This window comes from Rhinatrema bivittatum, chromosome 5 (assembly GCF_901001135.1).
Source record: "Rhinatrema bivittatum chromosome 5, aRhiBiv1.1, whole genome shotgun sequence".
Classification (NCBI taxonomy): Eukaryota; Metazoa; Chordata; class Amphibia; order Gymnophiona; family Rhinatrematidae; genus Rhinatrema; species Rhinatrema bivittatum.
Window position 1 is genome coordinate 126,417,354 of NC_042619.1, and position 21,988 is coordinate 126,439,341.

The window sequence follows — 21,988 nt, forward strand, 5'->3', positions numbered from 1 at the left end:
GGGCGATGGCAAGAAGGAGGTTCAATTTGGTGAGTACCGCAATCCTGGCACCAGCCAAGAGTCCTAAGGTTTATCTGCTGCTTAAAGGTGACATCTGAGTAGGGCCGGTAGAAGTACTAGGCAGTTGCCCCAAAAAACTATGGCACTGTAGGTGGCGACCTAGTCTGCTTAGTGCTTCCACTGGCCCTGTTATTATATACATTTACAGACAGATTAGACACATATCATGCAGGTCCTTTGATTTTCCAGAATGGCTTTTGCAATCTGTCAGAGACAGCACTGTGATACTGATACCATGTAGTAACTGTGTCAATTCAAGTCACAAACTAAGCCTGGCATTGTGAATGTGTGCTGATCATCTGGAGCAAATTTCTAATCCTGTGCCTGGCTTCCAATCTGAAACTCCTTCTTTATTACCATGTCTTGTTCTTTTGGGAGGTGGAGGGGGGGGGGCGGGGGATAGAAAAGAGATTAAAAAGAGCCTTCTAAATCCAGCAAGTGCCATGTAGAATTGTAAACTGCCCAACCTGATATGAAGAGTGGTCTGAGCACTGATTTAATTAATGAATTAATACCCTTGATTTAGCATTACGGGCAGAGATCATCATATTCAGGAATCCCCAACCAAAGCATTAGGCATGACAACACACAGTCACAGACCGCAGTGAGAGAGACTCTGCACTTTTTTTTCTTTCTGCATGTCTTTGATCTGACATTTTAGAACAGGCTCACTCCCAGTCTGAAATCAAGTGATGTCTTGTTCACAATAAAGGCAAATTATCTTGCATGCACACTCCTAATCCCTTTTATTTTTATGTCTAGAACAATCCAGTGGTTAATTAGCAACATGCTACCCACCAATATGCAAATTGGTGATGATTCTGTTTGATTCGCATGCCACTTTGCCCTCTGTGTGGATTTTCTCTGTGTGCATTCATGTATCATGGATTGTATTAATTTTAGGAGTAAGCTGTGCAAATTCATATACTTTTATGGTTCCATTGTCAAATCACTGCATTGTTTGACACTCTATTTGTAAGGGAGACATCATTTTTTTTCTTAATGTATTTGTCTAAGACATCACTGGAAATATGATTTAGAAAGCATATGAGTGACATTAATCCTGTTGGAAACATAAATGCAATCTTGTTTATTGCTGTCACATTCCTATCAGAAAAGGCTGGAAATCTTCTGCCTTACCTGAGAAACATTTCATTTCCCCCCAAACCTTCTCCTAGAAGTGAAATGCAGAGCTGTTTAATCTACTTAACCACTTTCCAGCAGCTTTTTACCCATTCCCATTCAAATTTTTCCTCCGGATTAAACAGCACTTTCATGTTAAATTAAGTCAATTAATAAATGGAGACATTACGCAATCAATTTTGCTTGCTTCTCTCCACAGCGCTGCATGGAGCTGGCTGTAATCACAAGATAAATGCAATGTGCTGATGTATGGTAATGTTCAATAATACATTCTCCACCAGCCTCAATTCATCAGGGAGTTTCTGCTGGGTGGGAGGGAGGCATCTGTTATTGGCTGTCTCTGGACCTCAAGGATAACATTTCTGTCCTTTCGATTGGCCGACCCACTGCTGCAAGATTCTAAGCATCTTATTTTGATGGCGAATATGAAAGCATGCTAAGCTGTGCAGGAGAGAGTAGTGCATACAGGGCTACGCTCCCCTCCAGGACTGCTGGGCGGCTGCATTGGGTTTTCTCTAGCAAGAGGGCAAAAAAAAAAAAGTTGTGATGCTTTTCTTCACACAGTGCTTTGGAGCTGTTTTAGATCTCATTCATCTCAGGTTTCAACACTACAAAGCAAAGAGGGTCTTTTCGGCTGCCGGGCAACTTGTCTGCATAGTCAACCCAAGGCACAGCCTAAAGGTGAGTTCACTTACCATTACTTTCTATTCAGTTGTTCTCTCTGCGGGGAGAGGTCCAGTTTAAAACTAGGAGCAAATGTTCAGCCAGAAATGCCTCAGTCTTTCTCTCTCTTTGAATGATGCTCATAAACTCTTGGAAGAGGGTGGGAAGTCAGTGATTGCACTGTTAATTTTTTAAATGCCTTTTAGCATCAGTTCAATATATTGCCTGCAATTAAGATTTATGAGTAAAGCTTTGGTGAAAGGGCAGGGAAAAAAAAGTTGGCTGGATGAATATCTCTTCTTTTTTTGTGAAAGAGTGACAGCATTAAAAATACTGGCAATCATCATATCACATCCCCGTAATAATTCTGAAAGAGATTTACCAGTCCTGAGATTATGAGTAAGGAGGCACTTATCTGGAAAAGTAGCCCAGCACTTCAGCTCTTAACACAGAGGTAATTCTACTGATTGTCCTGGCATGCAGCGAGACCCCGAAAGATACAATGATAGCAAGTGTCAGTCAGAAGGTGCCACAAGAAAAATTAACTGCTCTAATGCCACTTACAGTCACCGTTTATTATATTGTATATTCTCTGGATATTATTTTTTTTTTTACTGTTGCCGCTAACTAGCTTTTGAGAGTAAATATATATATATCTATATATATATTTTTAGTCCCAGCAATTTTGATACAGGCATAAAATGAAGATGCTATCAGAGTTTCTGTTAGCAAAGTTTTCGTGTGCGGCAGTTAGTATTCACTGTCTGTATGGTATCCTGCATGCTGTGAGTTGAACCTGATCGAGAAGCAACTCTGTGGAACTTTACATTTTTGGGGGCTATGAATGCTCAGCGACATCGTAATCACGGAAACAACTTATTCACATATCACTAGGAATTCAAGCGCCTTAACCGCCATGGACTAGAGCGAGGTTAGCTATTAATGAGCTCCAACAGTCTCCTGCTAATTTGATACAGGCTCTTAAAATATGAAGATCATTCCGTTAACTGTGGCGCTTTACATTTAAAGGGTAAATTCTCAATAAGTTGCCAAGCTACAAAATACACACGCATTTTTTAGCCAGCCAAACTGAATTCGAAACACAAATTACCCACATAGTTTGTGTTTTCAGATCAAACTGTGATGTGGATATAAAGTGCATGTGTACTTAAAGTTATCTCAGATGGAGGTATCAAGCATGTGTATTGGCTATGTGCATACATTTTCGAGCCTTTGGAGGACAGTCGTGGAACACCGCGCATAGCGGTAAAAGTCTGCCTGTATCTGTCACGTGCAGACTTTGCTGCTAATTTTCAGAGTGATTTTATGTGCATAAAATTGCCTTGAACATGCTGGGAATAAAATACCCCCGGTACATGCGCACGTTACTCGCAGGAGGGTTACATCTGTTCCTAACAGTGCGTAACTTCCACATGTACACTTAGGAGCACGTGCAAGTTACGCGCAGGAGGTTACACCTGCTCCTAACAGTGCGTAAGTAAGTACCGCATGTACACCTAATGCAGATTCTTGAAAATCCAAATGTCTGCGCATAAATCCTACCCCTGCTCCAGCTCCACCTCCCTGAATGCCTATCTCAAGTGTATGTAGATGTATGTATGGAATCGGATTACGTCCATAAACCTTTGCATGCACTCACTCATTGGTGCTGTCTTCAAAGAGCTACTTAAGCATATAAAACCAGGTTTTATGCACATAAATGATTTTGAAAATGACCCGAGGTAGCTTTCATCCAAGCTCACGAGCCACACTCCTCCCTGCCCCCACTCCCCCAAGAATGCCTGATTTTACTGTAGCTAAAAGTTTGGGAGCTGTGAAACTACACATGCGTTTAGGAAGCCCAAAAATCCACTTGGACAGATTAAGTCATTCTACCATGTAATCCTTGTTTTTACCCATGTACATTCTCAATTAAGCCTTTGAAAATTACCCTTGATTCGTCAAGGTCTTTGCCCATAGATACTGAATGGGTAAAAAGCCTTAGTGAATTGGCCCCTTAAGTGTTTATAATCTACACTTTGCACAGTAGCTGCCAGTAGCTTGTACATCAATATTATAATATCATGTTTTAATAGGCTGTCTTAACCAGAACTCCCACTAACGTTCACTCAGTATTATGAATGGGTCTGCACCTACACTGTTGCTGGGTGCTCATCTCTGCAAGTCAAGGAATCTATGCCACTATCCTGCTTCAGCTGTAGTTACCCATCAGCCTGGTGTATGGTAGCTCATGCAGGACAAGCATAAATCATTTGGCATGGGATTACAATAAAGCATTTTGAAGCAAATCAGTGTCAATTTGCTTGGCTTGCATACATGGATCCCCTGCAGTGGTGAATCTACAATCCATCCTTTTTACTGAGTGCAGATGACTGTTTTCAGGCACTAGCAAATAATCACTGGCTGGCACTGAAATCCGCTTCTCTGCAGCTTTGGTGGGGCATACGCCATACATTTCTTCATTTGGATAAAGTCCCCATCTCTCATTGCATCAATAGCCGCTACTGCACTGTGCTATGTTCTGAGAAAGCCCTAAGACTTTAGCAGTTCCTACCTAAAGTAAAGCAGTATTTTTAGTACTGCATAAATAACCTTGTTTGTAGAGGGAGAGAGATGTGCTCAGTATCTGATCTGCAGCTATGCACTTGGCACCCTCCTTGTTAAATAACAAATCCAATGAGCCTAACAAACATTTAAGTACAGACTATGAAAATACCTTTAAAGTGTTCACAGTAAATTGCTGTTTAGCAGCTTTATTTACCATTAACCATCACTGTGTTCGGTGCTAACTTAGATACACCAAAAGCTGACTTTAGAAATGACTGAAAAGTGTCTACAGCCTGGAAGGGGATAAGCTGTGAGACATTCACACAAACCTGGCCTACATAAAGAAACAAAATCATACGTGTGTGTCTTTGCTGGAGGCTTTTAATGTGTGTTAAACTGTAGGTGTGAGTGGGAAAATGTTCATGATACAGATATTCTTTGGTTCAAACTGATTACATGAATTAAAACAAAGAACTTATTGCCTTCTGAAAAAGCAATAGTTCACATTTTAAGCAACTGTTGACATAAAGTGGGTAATTTTCAGTGGCTCCTGTAGGGCTATAGTTTGCATGTACAAAGTACCCACGGACTTTAGGATAAAATTTCAAAGCGGGCTTATGCACAAAAGTCTGTTTTCAAAATTCCCAGCCGTGTACAGAACCAGCGCCAACATCCACAGGCACACACATTTAGACTGGGCAGAAAATCGAAAGTACTCACGTAGATGCTTTCCCCCACCTCAACTCCGCCCTCTGAAATGCCCAACTTTTGCACGTGCTTTTACGCTCACTGAGCCCCGACTGATTTTCAAAACGCCACTTACAGGATTAAAACAGCATTTTATGTGTGGAAAAATCAGAGCCCCAAAAGTCTTTCCCTGCACCTTGTAAAAGAAATGTTATATATGCTCTCCGCCCCGAACTTTCAAGGATCTTGGGCAATAAATTAACTAAATAAATAAATAAATAACTTCAACTGAGGGGGAAAAAAATCTTTCCAAAGAACCAAATCAAAACGAGCAAACTACCACTAATCAAACTTCAAATTAGCTAAAATTAAACCAACATAGTAGCTGAGTAGAGATGATACCTTTATGAGGTTTCTGAATACTGATGAAAGATACAAGCTTTCAGGACTACTAAGGTCATTTCATCTGGCAGTTGTCCTAAAAGCTTGCATCTTTATTTATTTATCAACCTTACAAAGGTATCCTCTCTATCCAACTACTTTGCTGGTTTTCTTTTAACTAATTGTATTTTTAGAATGATAGCATGGCTCTCCCTTTGTGCTTAAACTTATTGATTCCATAATGGTAACCACTGCTGTACAGAGTGCAGCGTTGCAGTTACAGTATCTTGTGTGGTTGTGGATGAGCAGTTCAATTTTCATTTCATCAGTCCAAAGCTTTTTGTTCCAAAATTTTTCAGGTTTATCAAGGTTTGCTTTGCAGGCTTTAGACTTTTTTTATGCACCAAGAGCCAAGAAACTAAAATTCACAGTACCAAAAAGCCTCATGCTTTCAAGAGAATGGGGGTGGGGAGGTGGTTTGAACAAGGATCCTCCTTCCCCCTTATCTCCAAAGTATCTCCCTCTCAGTATCCCACTCTGTTTCTCCACCAGTCTCTATCATTTCACTCAACCTGTTCCAACCAGCCTTTCTCAATCCACCACTCTGTCCCTATCAGGTTCTCTCACTCAATCCCCCACCCTGTTCCCACCAGCCTCTCACACTCAACCCCTCCACCCTGTCTCCAGAAGTATTTCTCTGTGCCCCTCCACCTGAACCAACCAGTCTTTCTCAATCCTCCCACTGGCCTCTCTATCTTGCTCTCTATTCACCTACCCTGTACCTAACAGTTTCCCTCTCTGTCTTTCACCCTGCCCCACCAGTCTCTCTCTTTATCTCCCCATCCTGTTCCCACATTTCCCCACCAGTCTCTCTTTCACTTCCCTCAACCTGTCTCAACCAGTATTTCTATCCTCCCACTCTGTCTCCATCAGTTTCAATTTTCCCACTAGACTGTCTTTTAATCCCTCACTCTTTCCCAATCTTTCTGTTGTGTTTGGCCTTGGAAGGCCTTGCATACTTTTGTGTTTGGGACGCTAGGAGAACGATCCCAACTTGAGGGGATTGTGTGCCCATGGGCCTCGGCACGATCCCAGAAGACTCCAAGACAGCACCGAGGACGGCGAGGCATGTCCCAGCATGGGCGAAGACAAAGTCTGACCCTCTGCCGGACCTGCATGCTTCTGGAAGACCAACAACGCAATGTTGGTTATTGAACAGTCTTCCGACCGTTTCCAGCCCTTTCGGACCTGCCGCTCGATATTGGCAAGAAGCAGCAGGTCGGACTGAGGATGAGGGCAGACAGAGGCCTTGTGACACAGAAGACTCAAGACGTGGACGAGAAGACTCTGGATGTGGACAAAGAGCTTGGAAAACTCTGGACTAGGCAAGGAACTTGGAAGACTCTGGACGAGACAAGGAACTTGGAAGACTCTGGACAAGATGAGAAGCTTGGAAGGTTCGGACATTGGCACTGTCTCTCAGGGGGCCCTACACAGCCCACCGACATGGGCGGACCCAATGGGCTGGTCACGGACCACCCTGTCCCACTGCATGCCCTACACAACCTGAAGAGGCTGGTCACGGACCATGCGGAGAGTAGGACAAGCGCAGGAAGGGAATCCAGCTGAGACGAAACTCCAATGAGGAAAACAGGAACTGATGAGATGGATTTACCCCAACAAGGTGTCATCTGGAGAACCAAAGGAGCTGGAGGGTCAAGAGGACTCGAAACAAGCGAAGGAGGAACGGAACCTCGGAATATCAGGAAGCAGAACATCAGGAAGAGGAACACCAGGAGTCTGGAACATCAGGAAGTGGAACATCAGGAAGCCTGGACTAGGAACCTTGGAACATGAAGACAGGAAACAACGAAGACTCAGGCGAGACAGGACATGGAGCTCCAATGAAGACCGAAGACCTAACAGAGTGCTGGAAGATGAGACTTCCAGGAACAAGAAACTCCAATGCAAGGCAAAGCAGGACTGAACCTGAAGCCCTCTTATAGGGCTGAGATGGGAAGACATCATCAGGTGGGGCCCGGGGCATATCCGGCTGCGGGCCCTTTAAATAAAATGAAGAGGCGCATGCCAGTGCCTAGAGGCAGGAACAGAGACATGAGCAGCACCACGGACAACGGCGCCGCCGCCACTGTGCACAGGAACAGGAAGCAGGCCGAGCAGAAGCAGGACGGCATCAGGAGCGGCCTCCAGGCCGTGAAGAGAACTAAAGTCTGCGGTTACCTGCTGCTAAAGGCCAGCTGACTCGTGGCACCCTGCCACAAGGGATAACAGGGCTGGAAGTGGCCTCCTGGCCGCGTAGGAGATAGAAAACACGGTGATCCGGGCCGCGCAGATGCGGCAGGTTGGCAGCAGGTCCCGACTGCTGCGAAGCGCAGCGTTGAAGTTGGCGGCCTCCGGGCCGCATCGGGAACACAGTACAGGAGGTAAGAGAGAGGCCTGCCAGCGGAGGAAACTCCACGGGCTGGAATCATAATACTTTCCCCCTCCATTCCCACCAGTTTCTTTTAATCCCTTACCCTGTACCACAAGTTTTTCTCTCTGTCTCAGTCCTCCCACCCTATCCCAGACTCATCATCAGTTTCTGTCTCAATCCCATCCTATCCCTACCAATCTCTCTATCCTCTTATCATTCTTTCTTGCATTTCCCCTAGCCTGGCCTTACCAGTCTCTCTCTGTTTTTCCATTCTGCCCCAACCAGTCTCTCACTTAATCCCCCCACTCTTTTCCTACCTAACTCTCAGTTCTCCCTCCAGTCACTCTCTGTTCCCTCACCATCTTCTGACCAGTCTCCCTTAATCCTTCTATCCCGTCCCCATCAGTCTCTCTCTCAATTAATTCCATCCTGTCCCCAATACTCTCTCAGGCCCCCTCTCTATTCCCACAAGCCATTCTCAATACTCCCACCAGTCTCTCTTGCTCTCAGTTCCCCCACCCTGCTCTCCACCAGTCTCTCTTTACCCCTCAATACCCTATCCTGTCCTCCCCAGTCTCTCTTTCAGTTCCCTCAACCTACCCCAACCAATTTCTCTTTCAGTTCTTCAACCTTGTCCCCACCACTCTCTCTCTGTTCTTTCACTTTGCCCCACCACTCTCTCTGTCAAGTGCCCCATCCTTTCCCCATGTCTATCACTTGCAGCCATAGCATAACAACCTCTACCCCAAACATAAACAATAATGGAGGATCAGCAGCGCTAACAGAACATCTTTCATCCCATACCTTGTACTACTTTGCCCATTCCCATTTCCCTACCCACTGCTGAGCACCAATATCCCCGCCCCCCTCTTTTTTTCCTTGTCCCACAACCCCTCTCTCTCTCCTACCTGCCCTCCCACAGTGTCTGCTTCTCTATCCTCTGCCCAGCACGAGTATCCTCAGCACTTCCTTTCCTGTCCTGTACCAGTGCTGTCCAGTTCTGTGGGTACAGGAGAATAAGAGCCACATTTTGCATATAAAGAGCCACAGATTGGTTAACCCTGCTTTAGATGATAACACTTGTGATGAGGTCGTAAAAAAGATTTCCTTCTGACAACTCTCCCATGCAGATCATTATTGTGTAAACAACACTGTACTATGGCCCCACAGAGAACTACTTCAGTCAGGTCATTTCAGCAGGTCATTTGCAGTGATCTGTGGGTTCTGTTTTTTAGATCACACCAATTTTTAGTCAGGTCTAGAAGGGATTTTTCTTGAACTTCTACTAGAAGTTGTTTCACTCCAACAGTTCCATGTAACTTATTTCTTAAAAATGTTTCTGACAGTTGAAATTGCTAGCTTGACGTGTTTAAAGATTTTTTATAGCCTTCCCTTGCTTTGTAAAAGTGAATTATCTTCCTTTTCAAATGCTCAGACAGCTGCTGCTTAGAAAAGAACATGGTTGTTGAAAGTAGTCAGAACAAAATCACATCCTGAGATGTTAGAAGGGTCAGAGTATTTGTTCAACCTTAGAATTGTCTTTAACTGACCAATGAAAGTCTAACAAGTCAATCAACATTTTGGGCCTTATTAACAAATTAAAAAAAAAAAAAAAAAATCAACTAGAAGGATGTCCAAACTTTTCAATATGCCATATTCACTGTTTTATTATTTTCAATCTGTTAAAATCAGCAAAGTAATTTTCTATTATAAACTGCAGAAAGATGATGAGGTTCATATTCAAAAGCATTTAGCTGGATAATGCAGAAATGATCCAGATAAATGAAGATTTAGACAATTTGGCTAAATTCTAGCTGAATAAAAAGTCAGCTGACTAGAATTTAGCCAAATAAGATAGGGTCATTCTGGGGGTGTAACTGGGAGGAATAGAGTTAGCCGGTTAAATTATATGGCTAACTTCAATATTCAGAGTTAGCTGGATAACTTATCCGGCTAAATCTGGTCGGCCCATAGACCTGTACTAAAGTTAGCCGGATAAATTTATGTGGCTAACTTTAAGATAGCCATGCTGGCCATGCTGTTGAATATATGGGCTAAGTTCACCAGATAAATTTATCCAGCTAACTAACCAAGCTGCACAGTGGGCTGCATGTGGACCTCATTGTGTTTAACTTTTTTGTCATGTAAAGTTTGTGTCAGCTTCTGTTCACTTAGAGATTCATTGACAGCTACAGTTTGACTGGGGGTACCTATATTTTTGCATACAACTGTATATATATGTAATTATGTATGTCCGTATTCAAAGAATTTGTCTGGCTAAATTTGGCACTTAGATGGACAAACTGTGGAATGTAAAATTCCCACCACATTGACTGCCACTGATTTATATGGATAAGGTTTTAGCCAGATAAAACTTATCCAGATAAATTGTAGATGTTCTGGGGGCTTTCTAGGGTGGGGGCTACATTTAACCTTATCTGTGTAGGCCTGGTCATGCCATAGACCAGTCCTAAAGTTATTCAGATAAACTTATTCAGATAACTTGGTCTTAACCGGGTATATTCAGTAGCTTGTCTGTGCCACTGAATATCTGGTTTAAGTTATCCGGATAACATGCCCAGACAGCCTGAATATTGACCTCCTAACATATATAGGCATCTCATCACACCATTGGATGAATTATAAAAGTTCTAGACCGGTCCCAAATCTTCTTATAATCATTAAAATTGTGTCTATATATCACAATATACAGTAAAACCATGCTGACAATGTAATATATTATAATACTTTGGGAGTTAGTAATTACAAATGTAACATAACAATTAATTACTAAGCATCTCCAGCAGCAGAAATTCATGGTTATAAGGAGAAGAATACACAATTACTCTGTAACTGCATGGAACTGTAATCGAGTAGGGCACAAGTCACTAAAAATCTGCAGTTAGAAAAATTAACAGCCAAAAGCTATTCAGTGAGATTGGAGAATAAAAATAATCACATCTAATGTTAAAAATGTGTTTAAGTAGTCCTGCATATTTTAGAAAAACAGGTGAAGTCCAAGTCATCGTGTAATTAATACATTATTAGTCTCATTACAATAATCATGAGCCTCTTTGTCCCTTTCCTATTAATTAGAGGGGTTTTTCTGGTGTCGCCCACATTTGCTTAGTGTTAAGATGTACTGTGAGCATGCACAGTCTGTGCTGTTAGTGCAAACTAATGTTGAGAAGTCAGAACTGCTTGCCCATACTTCATTCAACAAACTGCCTAATTTAAGTATGCTCAAAAACACTTATGCAGCCTAACTCCATAGTAATTAATGGAGAAAAAGAAGGAACAAATGAAACAGAAATCTTTCAGTCTTGGTAGAAAAAACACTGTCATAAGTAGAAGGAAGTTAAAAAGAATACTATACAGTATATCACTCCCTTGAGAGCAGCATTGTACATTATAGGGGATCATTCGCTTTGTTATGAACACATATTAGCATTTCGCAACAATCAAGAATCACATTTGACTAAAATCATCCTAGGGCCATGTTCACTGATAAGGCTACAGAGCATAGAACTAAGCAACCTAACACAGTAAGGGCAGGGGGACATCACCATATACATGGAAGTTATGCTTGAATAAATTGATTAGAATGGATATTATATCCCTCCATCTGCATTCTTTTATTGACAGCCATTGCTTTCAATTGATATTTATTTATTTAGATTTTGCTCACGCCTTGTCATGGTGTGGGAGCCCTTACACTGTGGAGAGGTTGGCACAGCCCAACCGGGGTCCCAGCGAGTCCCCTGCCGACTGTAGGCAAACTCATGGGAACCGGGACAAGGTCTGAACTTTACCTGTGCCTGCCCCATCCTCCGCAGGTTGAGTCTTTGGAATTGAGGGCTGGCAGGACTTTTTGCGAAGGTCCCATAAGCAGTAGGCAGACGCCAAAGAGCAGGCTGTGTTCAGGGCAAGTGGCAGGCAGGCACAGTCAAGGTCAGGACAGGCGGCAGGCAGGCACGATCAAGGTCAGGGCAGGCGGCAGGCAGGCATGGTCAAGGTTCAGGCTATGGTCAGGCACGAGAGATCAGTCCGAGGAAGGGAGGGCAGACTTGGATAGGGCATGGAGGAACAAGGCAGGAGTGAGGTAAAGCTGGGCAAAGCAGGGAAGGGGCAAAACATGATCAAGGCAGAAGTGGAACAGGGAGGGCTGGAAGATGGAGAAGCAGAGCATGCCACACACTGCAAAGCAGGAGAACCTGTTGCTGAAGCGCTGGATGGGTTTAAATCTCTGGCTGGTGCTGACATCACTGGGGCAAGCCTCTTGAGTTTTCCCGCTGAGGGGTCTTGAAGTCTAGGGGCCGTCCTGCAACCAACCCAACGTTACAGGTCTTTTCATTAGTAGCTCAAGATGAGTTACATTCAGGTATAGTAAGTATTTACCTGTCCTCAGAGGGCTTACATTCTATGGCGCACATTTTCAAAGGATTGTTTTGCATAATAGCATATACATGTGTAAGTAGTATGTACTCACATATATGATATTTTATAAACATTGAGAGTATGCACGTATTTTCCATTTCACGCATACATTTTACTGGCGGAAAAAAGGGCAGTCTAGTGATGATCCAGAATAGGATTCAGAGGCACATCAGGTAGTTGCTATTTTATAAGAGAGATATACATATACATTACCTAACTTATTCATACACTTTTACACTTGCTAGTTGACTTGTGCAAGTGAAATCGGATTTGTATTTGTCAGCAGTTTTTTTTTTTGGTGGGAGGTCTAACCACATGGTTTATAAAATAGTAGCATTACTCTCTACGCTTCTACTTATGCATGCAAATGCTGTATCAAGGATAGGTTTGAAAGTTAGGCTTCCTGTTTGTACCGAAGGCAATGGAGGATAAAGTAACTTGCCCAAGGCCACAAGGAGCATCACTGGGATCTAAATCCTGGCTTGCCTGCTGCGCTAATCGCTAGGCAACCCCTCTACTTCAAGTTAATCAGTTGTGTGAACTGGCAAGCATTTTGCAATAATATATAATCATTGATTAATTTCTGCTGTCATTGCAGTCAGTTATGGAACTAGAAAAAAACTCATCCAAAAAATAATCCACACTAAGGGGGTCATTCTCTAAAGGGATCGCACGTGAAAAGGGACTTTTCATGTGCGATACCTAAATCGGGGTGGAGTCGGCCCCGGAAGAGGAGGAGTCGGGGTGGCACCGGGGCCGACGCTGCGGAGACATCGCTGGCGGCGAAAGGTAAGGACCCTTATCACCGCCAGTTTCGCACCGAATAACTACACCTTTTATGGTGTAGTTATTCGGTGCGAAAGCCGGCAGCTATCGACCTTAGAGAATCCAGGCCTAAGTGAGAGTGAAAAAATGAATCAAAACATAAGACACTCATACTTAAATATGATTGTTGAGCTAGGCACAAAATTCAATAAAGCATAAGAGTAATTTATTAGGGATGTGAATCGGGCTTCGGACGATTGAAAATATTGTCGATATTTTCAAAATCGTCAGAAATCGGGGGCTCCCCCAAAACGATAGGAAAACCCCACGATATTGTTCGTGGGGGTTCTCGTATCATTTTGAGAGAGGGTGGAAAAAACGGCACACAAAAATAACCCCTAAACCCACCCCGACCCTTTAAAATTAATCCCTTAGCTTCCCCCAATGACACGGATACCCTGTCACATGGTAAGGGCAAAGGCCATCGGCGCCATTTTTATTAGTGGCAGCCGACGGCCTGAGAGTGGGAGATCGCTCCCGGGACCCCCACTGGACCACCAGGTACCTGTAAAATGTTTTATTGGGGGGTCGGGAGGGTGGGGGAAGCTAAGGGATTAGTTTTAATGGGTCGGGGTGGGTTTTTTGTTTATCGGCTCGGGCGCAGCCGATAAACAAAACCGTGATCGGGCCAGACGAAAAAAAAAACACGATGTGAATTGGAACCGGAATCCTAACCGATTCCAGTTCCGATTCACATCTCTATAATTTATTAAAGGACCATCATAACACCGGGGCTGTTACTTGGTAAAACATTTTTCTGTGCGAGAAGGGCCATATCTAATCATGGGACCAAGGGTCTTTTTTTGACAAATTACTTATTAAGGGGTAGATTTTCAAAGGGTTGCACGCGCACAACCCCCGAAAACCTCCCCCTGCCTCCCCCTGCACGCGCCGAGCCAAATGGGTGGTCCGGGCAGGGCCGTGGGTGGGGCTGCGGTTCGGGGGCGTGTCCAGGGGCATGGCCGAGTACCCCGACACAGCGGCCTTTGTCGGGGCCTGGCCAGCCAGCATGCGCAAGTTAAGCCTGCCTCGGGCAGGCGTAACTTTCTCAACAAAGGTAGGGGGTTGGATTTATTTAGGGCTGGGGGTGGGTTAGGTAGGGGAAGGGAGGGGAAGGTGGGGGGGCCAGAAAAAAAGTTCCCTCCGAGGCCGCTCCGATTTCGGAGCGGCCTTGGAGGGAATGGAGGCAGGCTGCGCGGTTCGGCGCACGCAGGTTGCACAATTGTGTACCCCCCTGCACGCGCCGACCCTGGATTTTATAACATGCGTGCGGCAGCCGGGTTGCGCAAACAAATCTACGCCCGCGCATATGTTTTAAGATCTGCCCCTAAGTGTCCATGCAGAATCTGTGAAAGGTAACAAAGTTGTTTAAAGTTCAAAGTTCTTGAAAATATCCAAAATTCTCGGGATTGACATATGTAAAAATGCTTACTTGTGCTCAGGAATAAGGTTCAACTGTGCCCAACATGGCACCATGTTTTGGAGTACCAGCTTCAGGGGCTTCAATTGACAAGAATGTTGGCCCATGAACCCATGCAAAAATGCATCTGTACAGTTAAAGAAATGCTAGCTTGTGCTCTTGTCTTAGAATAGAGGCGGCATTGATCGCAGCAAAGCTTCAGTTGCAAAAGGTTTCCTCCTTCACTGCTGTTCATGGTTTTCCCCATTCTTGATTTATCAAGGTAGAGGCTGTAGTATCTATACTGCAAGCCCTTCTATACTTCTTCCAGCTTGTCCATCCAATCCATCCAGAGTGGTGTCATGGCACAGAATGGGTCCCCTGGTAGCATCTCTGTATAACGTTTGTGTAAGTAACATTTTACAGAATGATCATAGTTTGAGGACAGTTTATGGATTTTGTCTTTAAAAGAGGGTAATGAAAGGTTGGTCTGGTGTCTCGTGGCAAGGAAGGTGCACTGTCATATAGAAGATCTGGGTTTGATTCCCAGGTTGAACTTCTGCTCCTTGAGCTAGCTAGGGGTAGGATTGCTGTGGAGGCAATGTTCGGAGGCCCTGCGAGGGGGGGGGGGGGGGATAATCTCAACATTCACTCAATAGTAGCAGTTAGTGGCCTGATTCAGGGTACACATTAGCCAGGTTCTGGAGGAAGTTGCAGGTTGTGACTCTTTGCCAAAGACTGTGTCTGATGATGGGACCGAGTTAGGAGAAAGATATAAAAATCAGGGGAAACCCTGGGTAGTTGGAATAAAGGCTGTAGCCCAAATAAGGGTGGTTATGATTGAGATGGAAACCCAAAGGAGCTCAAGGAAACTGATGGGAAATAAAAAGAGCAGTGAGTAAGGAATGTATTGCTAATAAGTTGTTTAGAACATTTTGGGGTTGATTTTCAAAGGGGTACGCACGTAAGATACGTGCGTACCCCCTGAAAACCTACCCCAAACCCCCCCTGCGCGTGCCGAGCCTATTTTGCATTGGCTCGGTGGCGCGCGCAAGCCCCGGGACGCGCATAAGTCCCGGGGCTTGCATGGAGGGGCATGTCGGGGGGGCGTACCGGGAGTGACGCAGCGTTTCGGGGGCATGTCCGGAGTGACGTGGCATTTCGGGGGCATGTCCGGGGGCGTGGTTCAGCCCCCGGACCGGAACATGGAGCACGGCAGCCGGCCCAGCGCACGCAAAGTTACGCCTGCTTCCAGCAGGCGTAACTTTCGGGATAGAGGTAGGGGGGAGGTTTAGATAGGGCCGGGGGGGTGGGTTAGGTAGGAGAAGGGAGGGGAAGGTGGGCGAGGGCGAAGGAAATCGGAGCGGCCTCGGAGGGAACGGAGGCAGGCTGCGTGGCTCGGCTCGCTCAGGCTGCCGATTTTGGGCAGCCTTGCGCGCGCCAACCCCAGCTTTTAATGGATACGCGTGGCTACGCGCGTATCTATTGAAATCCCGCGTACTCTTGTTCGCACCTGGTGCGCGAACAAAAGTACGCGAGTGCGCAGATTTATAAAATCTGCCTCCCTATGTCATAAATGGGTGATATGATAAATGTGCTTCTTTCTGTTATTCATCTTGTGCAGACAGACACCAGTAATGAAGAAAATATCCTTACCTTAGTGCAGGACATTGACAGTGGCTACCTCCTTTTCCCATACAGGAAGGATCAAATAGAGAATGGGAGGGCACCTCGTATGAATGATCCAGTGGATACCATTCTAGGGATGGAAGCAAGTGGTCTTCTTTGTACTTAAATGAGTTATTTATAGTCATGGTATTTCATACCTGAGTTCTCTTCCAGCACCATCTGTGATGGCAGTGCGCTAGCATTTTGTAAGAAGAGTAGCTATACATGTGGCATTTATTGCAATGTCTAAGGTAAAAATCCGCCCAAAAAACAACTTGGAAGACAAACCCAACCAGCGAAGGAGTGGACTGGAAAGGCAGCTTCTTGACCTTTTCCCAGGATGACAGGCCGAAGTGCTTGATCCCCCAGAAGTAAACACAAAACAAAATAGAGGCTAAATTCTTCTGCTTCCTCTAACTCCAAAAATCAAGCTGCACTGCCTACTCTTGCACTATTGCAAGTTGCTTTTATACCATCAAGGTCTAGTCATTCCAGCAACCTCAAGGGAGGAGCTGTTATGAATGGTACCTCCCCTTTTTCTCTACTGCTGCCTCTTCTAGCTCAAAAGATGTGACTTGGGCCTTTTGGTAATGAACTCAAAAGGTTATTACAAGGGGTGTGCAGAAGTAAAAAATGTTTCATTTTTCATTTTTTGTTTTTTTTTTTATGGGGGTCCCCATGAATTTTATTTTGTTTAATGTTTATTTTGTTTATTTATTTAAAACCCCCCCAAAATAAACATTAACCCCCCCCCCCCAAAAAAAAAAAGAAACGGGGCTCCCAAGGCCTTCTGCCCTCACCACCCATCCTTACCACCCCAAAATATGCCAAAGCCAGGATCCTCCACAACCCCTGGGGGGTATCCAATGATGAGGACTAGGCCATGGTAGGTCACCGCAATCTTGGCCTAGGCCATTCGCAAGGCCCAGGCTTTGAGGCCTGATCCCAAAGTTGGGTCCTCAGTCTAGCTCAGGCCCAGGCTGGAAGCCCAGACTTTGGAAGTCCTCTTCAGATGTCTTCTGTCTTCTTTTTGAAATGATGCCATCTGCTGGGACCATGCTGGAGTAAATGAACTGCGCATGCTCCCCAGCGGAGGGCACCTTTTTGATGTACAGCAGCTAATTGAACTGCCGTAAAGTACATCAAAATGGTGCCCTCTGCTGGGGAGCATGCACTGGAATTAATTTTCTTTGGTGCGTCCTCAGCAGACGGCATCATTTCAAGAAGAAAGAAGATGGAAGATATCTGAAGAGGACCTCCGAGGCCTAGGCATTGGGACCTGACCTCCAGATCTGGCCTAGGCAACGGGACCCAGCCTCTGGGCCTGGGCCTAAGCCAAAGCCTAGGCATTGAGACACAGTCTCCGGACCAAGCCCCAGTATTGGGCCTGGTCCCAGGCCTTAGCCTAAGCCAAGGCCCAGGCATTGGGGCCTGGCCTCTGGACTGGGCCAAGACATCAGATCAGGTAAGTGCAAACATTTTGGAGGCCTGGGCCTTCAGGTCTCACCTGAGGCCCTGACATTGGGCTGGGGCCTAGGCCAAGACCCCAGTGTTGCACTTGGACATAGGCCATGGCCTATGCCTATGCCTAGGCCAAGGTGCCGGAGTCATGCTCGGACATAGGCCATGGCTCCTGCTTTGGATCTTGGCTTATTCCCAATGTGAGGCCCTGGCTTTGGGCCTAGGTCTAGGCCTAATGGGTGAATCCCCTCCCCGCCTCGATTTTCAAAATGGAATGAAATTCAGATGAATTTCATTAGAATTTAAATTGTTCCATTTTGAAAATGACACAAAATGAAATAGGAAATTTAATAAACTAATGATATATACTGGCTCAAAAAACCTCAAATGTATAACTACAAAACAAAAACAGAACGTTACAACTTGAGGTACTGCAAAATAGCAGATGTGTCCTTCTATTGCTTTTAATGTATAATTAAAAAGACTTACCAGAGAGAGTGGTATCAGAAAGATGTCAGTGTGTTCGCAGTCTCATGAGCTCTTGCCCTTACAGGGCTACAGCCCCTCTCTTGACTTCACCACTTATTAATCACGTCATTTACCTACTCTCTTCAGGTTTGTCAATTAATGTTATATTTTTATAAAGTGCAAATATGCCTCCCTTAAAATCCCTAAAACCACCCGTATTTGACCATCTAACATGCCACAACTAGTCATTAAAACATTATGTGCTTCGATTTATGCTTATCTCTCAACAGTGTTTCTACTATATTTCTTCGCCGTGTTTCTTCACTGCTTCAGATAAATCGCACGACATTGGCCATGTTTCGGCGCGCTCCTCGCGCCTGCTTCAGGGGCTACCGTTCCTTCACAAACTCTGTTACAAAAAACATAAGTCTATAAATACCTTTAAGACGATGTCTATATATATCTCACTCTACTAATGCATTGTTACTTACAAGAGACGGAAGAGTAGCGCTTGAGCGCCATTTTTGAAAGATAAAGCGGTAGGAATAACCTGTGCCACACTGAATTGTAAGTAACAATGCATTAGTAGAGTGAGATATATATAGACATCGTCTTAAAGGTATTTATAGACTTATGTTTTTTGTAACACAGTTTGTGAAGGAACGGTAGCCCCTGAAGCAGGCGCGAGGAGCGCGCCGAAACATGGCCAATGTCGGGCGATTTATCTGAAGCAGTGAAGAAACACGGCGAAGAAATATAGTAGAAACACTGTTGAGAGATAAGCATAAATCGAAGCACATAATGTTTTAATGACTAGTTGTGGCATGTTAGATGGTCAAATACGGGTGGTTTTAGGGATTTTAAGGGAGGCATATTTGCACTTTATAAAAATATAACATTAATTGACAAACCTGAAGAGAGTAGGTAAATGACGTGATTAATAAGTGGTGAAGTCAAGAGAGGGGCTGTAGCCCTGTAAGGGCAAGAGCTCATGAGACTGCGAACACACTGACATCTTTCTGATACCACTCTCTCTGGTAAGTCTTTTTAATTATACATTAAAAGCAATAGAAGGACACATCTGCTATTTTGCAGTACCTCAAGTTGTAACGTTCTGTTTTTGTTTTATAGGAAATTTAATATCATTTCCTATTTTGTTTCTCCCAATTTCCCCTCCTTTTTATGTATGTGGCTAGTTTTCTTCTATTTGTACAAAAATGGTCAAAGTTTTAAAAATGTCAAAATAATTTCTGTAGGAAGTAAGAGTTGCTGTTCAGCTAAAGCAATGCTCCAGCCGGACATGTGATCGCTTGCAGTAGGCAAAAATATCCTCCTGTCTATGTCCCATGTAATAATGTGCCCTTGGCTGTGCACACTTATCAATGCATGATTGTGTGTACAACTTTACTCCTGATTTAACAAGAAGTGCTCACAAACATGAGTAAAATTATATGCACAAATTAGCGCTCCTCCATGCAAATCTTATGTTAATCAAAGTATTAGCTCTTATTCCCCAATGTAGAGTTGTGTAGACTTAATTCATCTTTCTTTAATGCTGAAAATGTTACTCCTAGTCAGAGGAGGATTAAAGTTTCTGGGGCTCGTGTTAGTCAATAGGGCTGAACCTGAAGCTCATAGTGCGGGGGTGGGGGTGGGGGTGGGGGAATATAGTCCTGTTCTTGGGATTTATGTACATAAAACATGTTTTCTGTGAAAAAAGCATGATTTTTCTGCATAGCATATGTTTCCTGTCCATAGTTTTTGGTTACCGACCTTTTTTAAACTCCCAATGGAGTAGCACGCCATTATCTTATTGCACTGTGACTTAATTCTTTTCTTAGCGCATAAAGAAAATGCAGGCTGAAGTTCAGCGTATATTTTTTACTCATGTCTTATTACATCGGGGCCTGAGTTCTCTGGGAGAAAAATGAAAGCGTGAGCAGTTGATTGTGGATATATGGATTTATGGAAAATATTAATAAAACCTATATCATGGTTTCTTCTATTGAGAACCTGAATATTTCCCACTATTTGGCTTCCAGAGGCCAAAATGATTTTGAGTGATTTAAGCCTATAAGCATGTAAAATCAATTTAAACCAAGGCACTCAATTTCCAGGTGCTGATTTTCAAAAGGATTTATGTCCATAAAACCGATATTTCCACACATAAATTGGCTTTTGAAAACTGTCTGGGAGCCTTGTTTGTGTAAAAGTACGTGTATAACTCACTTTTTGTGCGTATTTGTGTGCACACAAAAAAAGAGGTGTTCCAAGAGGTGGAGCTGTGGCATTAGTCTGCTTTGAAAATTCAGACTAAAGTCTGCAAATACTTTCTACTCACAGACTTTAACTCTATGTGCACAGTTATAAAATTACCCTCATAATAATTTTGATACATATCCATGTATGTAATATATATATGTGAATGAATATCTATATCTATCTATCTATCATATATATATATATATATATATATATATATACACACATACACACTGCATGAAGATAATTTTATAACAACCTATGAATGCACCTAAGTCCGCTTTGAAAATAGAAGATCTATGCGACATTCTGTGTGGCAGACGCTCACTGCTCCCAAAATTGTCTGTTTGGGAGCAGGTGTACATTTCTGTGCACGCTTTCCACAATCAAGAGTATGCATGTAAATTGTTTCCCTGCCCCCACCTCCTGTCCTGGGAATGCCTCTTTCAAGAATACATGTATAAGTAAAAATTTGTGCAAAATTGCGTTCACACATAATTTTAGGTTTATAAACACCCTTTCCCCCTAGGGTAATTTCCAAAAGGGCCATATACATGCGTAAAATTTAAAAACTTAAATGCTTTTGAAAATTATTCCACTCTCTCTCTGTATGTATATATATATATATACCAAAATATACGGAATATACCCAATCACTCTATTACCAGACTTTTGCATAAATCTTTTATTTGATTCTGGTACAAAATTTATACTTTTAAAACTTGCACATTATAATGCCCACTCCCTTCTTTTAAACCATGCATACATACCTTAAACGTACCAAACACACTACACTAAAGCCCACACCATCAAACACACTTCTAAATGTCAAACCATCTTTATCATACATCCAAAATTCTCCTGAATATAACACCTTACAGAGGCTAACTTAGCAGTTTCACAGGGTAACATACTACTCATAAATTATCACATTATCCCAACATAGGCCTAAGTTTCGCTATGTAATAGGCTTCTTCAGGGGAACGCCATATATTGCACCAAAAGATTCCCTTCTTTTAAACCCATCACACTGGAAAATGTCCAGTCATTTATCTTTAAATGTGACATTTTTCCGCTTTCCAGCGCATTTCATATACAGTCTGTTAATCATGCCACATTCATCTTGCTTCAGCTGTTCTGTTCCTTCTCTATGGACTGGATTAAAATGTATTTCCAAGTGGCGGGAGAGGACAATAGTTGTCATGGATAACTCAACTTCATTATAGCCACATTTTAACTACTCAGCCATGCACTACTCCTTTTTCAGACATGTCATATCTTATGGGACCACAACAGTTACTGATTGAGATTCACACTACCACTTACTTCTAATCATAGTATCTCTCTCATGGTGAGAATAGATCCCTTACATGCGATGCATTTGAAAAAAAAAAGAAAAGAAAAAAAAAGTGTATATATATAAATATATATATATATACACACACACCACACCTCTACATTTTGACATAAATATATATGGCTATATAAAATGACTGTTGTACAATACATTTGCTTATTGTCTTATACTGTAT

General features: G+C 43.4%; 1 protein-coding gene across 1 annotated transcript in view; it reads left to right on the plus strand.

The window, feature by feature from the left end:
* Nucleotides 1–1,749: 1,749 nt before the first annotated feature.
* SIAH3 (siah E3 ubiquitin protein ligase family member 3) overlaps nt 1,750–21,988 on the plus strand; it is a 129,690-nt gene continuing 109,451 nt past the window's right edge. The window contains exon 1 of the mRNA XM_029603176.1: nt 1,750–1,884. Within this exon, the coding sequence (XP_029459036.1) occupies nt 1,750–1,884 (135 nt within the window). The remainder of the gene's footprint in view (nt 1,885–21,988) is intronic.